The sequence below is a fragment of the Branchiostoma floridae genome, chromosome 19, assembly GCF_000003815.2.
Source record: "Branchiostoma floridae strain S238N-H82 chromosome 19, Bfl_VNyyK, whole genome shotgun sequence".
NCBI lineage: Eukaryota > Metazoa > Chordata > Leptocardii > Amphioxiformes > Branchiostomatidae > Branchiostoma > Branchiostoma floridae.
In genome coordinates, this window is record NC_049997.1 from 12,364,651 (window position 1) to 12,370,494 (window position 5,844).

Sequence of the window (5,844 nt, forward strand, 5' to 3'; positions counted from 1 at the left end):
GCAAAAATTTGTGTAACAGTGGTGTTCAAGGACTGCTTAACCGAACGGCTTAAGCCTTTTGGTCGAACGGTTGGTTTGCACATTCGATTTGTGATCTGCCAGCCCGGGTTCAATCCCAGGTGGCGGCATGTTGTTTCTTTCTGTTCTACTCGCCCCTCTGGTTGTTTAATGTGCTAGGATTCCCTAAATATTATAACCTACAAAAATTAGACTTCACGGCATACTCGCAACATCAGTGGCATGATGGCATCAGATATTTGCTCCTTGAATGTTGGTATGGAATGGAATAGAATAGAGTTGCTTCATCTTATTACATAGAGAAGTGCCCCAAAATTGACTTTGACAGTTGAACTTCTACAACCCTGACTTGGGCTAATATTGCTTAGGTTGCCTTTAATCATGAGAAAGGCAGGTAAGCTTTTACCTGTACCTAGCAGCATAGTTGGCATCACTTTAACTAAAGGGGATAAAGATAAGAAAAATCTGTTTGTATCACTAGAAGTCTTTTAATTCCATCATTGATGTAACTGACAAGTTGAACAGCTCTGCAGAAAACCCATCAGAAAAGTGGTTCACCTATACTACAAACATACAAACAGTTGGCACTGTATATAATGAAAGATTCCCTATTCATTATTGGATCATAAAATATTTCTGAACATATCTAGTCTTATCTAAATGCTTATTTTCTATGATTAATAAATAACACCCCATTTCCAGTAGAGGCTGCAACCAAATATGTGGCCGCTGAGTGACCAAAGATTTGACAGATAATGCTGAACAAATTTTCATAGATAGCAAACAGCATTAGCATTAGATTCCAACTACAAATCAAAAGTAGTACAAATCCAACTTTACCTGCTGTACAGTCACCAAGTGATCACCATCTAGTGAAAAGAAACTCTTAACCCTTAAACTGTCAAGCCCGGATATGGCCGGCACACATATACATGCCCTATGATCAGCGGCTAATCCTGGCACTGATAGCATTTTATAGGGCTGAAACTCTGGCAGTTAAAGGCTCGTTCTCATTTAAATGTCGAAAATGCTGTCGCCTGTCTTTAAGACTTGATATAGAGCAAATCGCAGGCATCATAACTGTTTTATTTTTTATTTTTCCACAACCCCTGTAATGTTTTACAAAAGATGCATTACAACATTCGTATTGGTTGATGTCTTGTAAGAAATTACAGCCACGAGTAGGATTCCAACCCCTAAAAAACGGCTGTCGCCTGAAAATACACAGAGAGTTCAAACAGTAGCCAAAAATGTAGTAATGCAGTTCCCAGACTGAATGTTTGACAGGTGAAGCCAGGTAGCCGGGCCCTCTGACTGATTATGTCATGTCGCTCCCTTCACTGATTTTCGAGTCTATGTAACGTGATTTATGCCTGTCGCCAAATTCTGTAACAAACGTTACCACCTCTAGTTAGACAGTTGCGGCATTTTTGTTAGCCACGTTTAAAACAAGAAATTACCATTTTTGTGACGCTGTACAGTTTTTTTGCCTTTCTAAAGAAACAAGAAAGGGTTGTTGACTGTCATTTGTATCCCACCTTGCTTAACAAAATGTTGTACAGAAATGACTGTAACAAGCGTTACCATTGTTCGATGCTGTCTAACCTTTTTCTTGACCTGGTGTAAAAAAAGCTGCCCACTTTTTAAATGTCCCTATTGACGTCCACTTATAGCTAAATGATGTAGTCAATAAGGCAAGTCCTTTCGAAGAAAACAGGGTAAAGTCTACTGTTGTAACAAACGTTACCGGTAACGTTTGTTACCTGCCCTGTAATGCATTACCAATGGGACCGAAAATAATAAGTTGCCATTTTTTGGCTATGGTTAAAAGAGGGATTTTCCTAAACAACCAGGTAGTTTTCGCCGAAAATAAAGCCGATTTATTTTTCGACCAAAAAAACGCCATTTTCGACATTTCAATGAGAACGAGTTTAAAGGGTTTTAAGAAAGAAGTACACTACTCTTTGACAACTCATTGTTGTCTTTATCAACCACAGAGATCCAAATGACTATTCCGGTGCAGCCCGCGTGCGTGACTCTGCGGATTGGCCACGGTACAAGCCTTCATCTAAAGCCTACATGAAGCTTGACCTGACATCATCCTCTGACGCTGACATCAGGGGAGACCGGATGAAGTTTTGGACTGAGGTCATGGGGGAGGACAAAAATTAAAGTACAAGTGGAGTTGTCCAACTGTCATGGAGCACTTGGAGTTTTGCTATTCCCTTGGCTTACATTCTATGCAACATTTAAAGGAAGGATAAGCTACTTACAGAAAATGAAAGCTTGAGACAAGACAGTTCAAAGAAACAATGTACCTTTGTACAGTTTTCAACAATCAGAATAACGTTACACATGCTGTAGAAAAAAGAATAAGAGAAAGAAGAGGTATAAATATATATATTAAAGCAGAAAAAAGAAACTGACTAGGCGAGGTCTAAGAGATAATAAAAAATAATTGGCTTAAACGTGTTTCACACAGAACGTTTTAATCATTAATAAGGATGTATTTAAGAACTACAAACATAATATTATATATAGCATAGATAACTGCTTCCAACCTTTCAATTTGCAGTAATTCACTGGTAATAGAAAGATAACTAGTTTCAAAAATAAAATCAATGTGACAGCAACCCCTTGTTAAACAATAAAAGAAATTTGTGTGGTGTTTTTAGTCTTCCAGACTGTCGGACATACTTTCATCCAAGTCCCCTTGGTACAACATCTTCAAAGGTCATGTGGAAGAGTTTTTGACTATTGTCCTTGAGTAATGTCCTTTAAAAGACAGACTAACCTGGGCTGGTCATAAGACAGCAACCACTTAAATTTGTGTGGTGTTTCTAGTCTTCCAGACTGTCCGACATACATTCATCCAAGTCCCCTTGGTAGAGCCCCTTCACTGCCCAATTGTGGGCTGTCTTTGAATACTGTTCTTCATAAGACATATAAGACAGTGCTCGCATACTACACAAGGAAAGAAAATGGTGCAGTGTTTTTTAGTCTTCCAGACTGTCCGACATACATTCATCCAAGTCCCCCTGGTAGAGTCCCTTCACCGCCCATGGTGGGGTCCCTTCGGGTACTGTCCTCTCCGACAGCTCATCAGACAGTACCCTAGTGGAACCCCTCTGTGGGCAAACCTTATCCAACGAGTCCTTCAGTTTCCGCAGGGCCTCCGACTCCCAGGGGAGGCGCCTCACGGTGAACCGCGGGGGGTCATGGTACTCGTCTCCGCTCGACTCCGAGGATTGGTACTGCTTGGCCAGAATCTCGGTTGCCATCTTTTTGGTCCTGTCTGTCCAAGAGTCCCGGCACTTTTCTAAGGCTCTCCTCCGGCGATGCACCTTCTGTTAACACAAAGGTTACGTACTAGTTACTTTTTGGTAAAGACTTTTTGGTAAAAACATTTCTTATAATGTTTTCTAACACAATTCTGTCCGGTATAGATCCATCAGCCTAAAAATATACTTCATAAGAAATCTCTTATGCAACATCCCCCAGTATAATGCACTTGAGCATGTTTAAACTGTGCATACACGGGCATGCTGCATTAGAGATCCCTCATACACACTACCTCTTTTGAACTTGCTGAACACCACAAAAATGCCATATAGTCAACATTCTCCTGCATTCTCCTGCAGTGCCTCATTAGTGGCCTACACAATCATATACCTTGGGTTAGCTCTGCGAAACTCGGGGCTGCATTTGCATTTCCAGGCGTGGCTTCTAACCAACTGTTAGCCAATCACCTTTAACAGAAGAAAACATTTCCTAAACAGGGCTCGAAATACCACCTGCATATGCAGGTTAGTGCAGTAAAATTGGAGCTGTGCAGGTATTTCTGGTGTCTACCTGCACCTAACCTGCACTGGTCCATGTACAGGGTTTTATACAGAAATGTTCTATAATGTAGGTGGATGTGGATTGTTATTAGCTGCATTGACTGTTAGCACCTATAAAGTATAAAAGAAAAAATAGCAAAGGTTCCTGAACAATTTTGGTATGATCCATACTTACTAAATTCAGAGTGGTGCAGGTAAAATTTGTCTGGTGCAGGTAATTTTCAATGTTACCTGCACCAGTGCAGGTATGCAGAAAAAAGTATTTCAAGCCCTGCTAAAAGACAATTCTCTGATTGGCTGACAGATGATTTGAAGCCATGCCTACCTCAGCACAGTTTTGCAGAGCTTCTCCAAGGTATATTTCATAAGCGAAATTCAACATAGAAGAATGTCGGTGTCACCTGCATTAGACGTTGTTCCTTCCTCATAGCGTTCCTGTGTGCGGTGAGTTTTCCCTTGTCTCGGCGCAATCTGTCGTCCTTCTGGGATCTGTAGTAACGTTTGGCAGCATCTGAAAGGAATCAACAAGACATGTAATGTTTCTTTCTTTCTTTCTTCTTTCTCCTGTCAAATCTTCAAAGTGATTCATCTCCGCCGTTCCTGGACCGAATGACCTGAAATTTGGCACAGGGGTAGAATGGGCCAATACCTTGATGCTTTTTTCTCAGTTTTTTCATATCTGCCTCTAAAATGATTTTATTGAGATTTTTTTGGTCAATTTTAGACCAAAACTGTATATTTTTGCCCCTGTACCCTGGTATTACAACCAAATGAGCTGAAATTTGACAGAGATGTGCCTTGATAATGCCCCCATATAAATTCGATAACACTTTTGGTGTACAGTACAGCAAAATGCTTATTTTTGCGATTTTTTGACCAATTTTTGACCAAAAAAGGACACTTTGGGCCCCTGTACCCTGGTATTACAACCAAATGAGCTGAAATTTGACAGAGATGTGCCTTGATAATGCCCCCATATAAATTCAATAACACTTTTGGTGTACAGTACAACAAAATGCTTATTTTTGCGATTTTTTTAACGAATTTTTGACCAAAAAAGGACACTTTTGGCTCCTGTACCCTGGTATTACAATTAAATGACCTAAAATTTGGTATAGATAGGCATTAGATGCTTGGTAACAAGATTCAAGTAAAATTTTTGACATAAACAACTTTAAAATGATTAATTTTGGCACTTTTCTGAGGGGAAATTTGCTTTCTTTTGGCCTCCTGACGTGACCTTCCGTGACCCCGCACAGAGCCACACCTGTGCGCGTCAGCCGGAGAGTTAATTGAATCAAAGACCTAGCCAATCAGCGAAGAGGAGGCCAAAGGCTAATTAATATTCATAAGCGGGGCCTCATGATCCCGCATATAGCAGTGTTCCCGCCAGGGGGAGCGAAGCCCGCCTAAGGCTCTCGCATTTTAGACTATTCAGAAGGCTTTATATTGTATCAGTTCTTAGGGGCATATCTATGATAATCGCAGCAGTCACTTAACTTCTCTTCAGGAGTTTAGCGTAACACTATTTCAGGTCAAACCGTCAAAGGCAACTAAAAACAAACTTTAACGTTACTGAGTTCAACAGTACTTATAACTTGTTATCCGAAGTTGAAACGCTAGCGATGGTATTTTCGCTGCGCTGTTAGCTCCGTGCGACTGTTGTTGACGGTCTTATAACGGTATATTTTGCACCCCTGTACCCTGGTATGAGTAACATTTGGTATAGATAGGCATAAGATAGTTGGTAAAATGATCCAAGTGAAATTTTTCGGCATTTTTTGGGGGGAAATTGGTTTTCTTTCGTTCTCCATGCCATGACCTTTCGGACGTTCACCCCACAGAGCCGACATCTGCACCTGCGTCTAGCCGGCAGGAAGAGTTAATTCAATTAATGGTTCAGCCAATCAGCGAAATTCAATTAATGGTTCAGCCAATCAGCGAAGAGGAAAGCGAAGGCTAATTAATATTCATAAGCGGGACC

At 40.7% G+C, this 5,844-nt stretch overlaps 1 protein-coding gene across 1 annotated transcript in view; it reads right to left on the reverse strand.

Moving 5' to 3' along the window:
- Positions 1–2,600: 2,600 nt before the first annotated feature.
- The window catches only part of LOC118406646, a 9,541-nt gene continuing 6,297 nt past the window's right edge, over positions 2,601–5,844 (reverse strand). Inside the window, exons 5-6 of the mRNA XM_035806872.1 lie at positions 4,262–4,371; positions 2,601–3,365 (exon numbers count right to left, since the gene is read on the reverse strand). Coding sequence (XP_035662765.1) covers positions 3,015–3,365; positions 4,262–4,371 — 461 coding nt within the window. The 3' untranslated portion in view covers positions 2,601–3,014. The remainder of the gene's footprint in view (positions 3,366–4,261; positions 4,372–5,844) is intronic.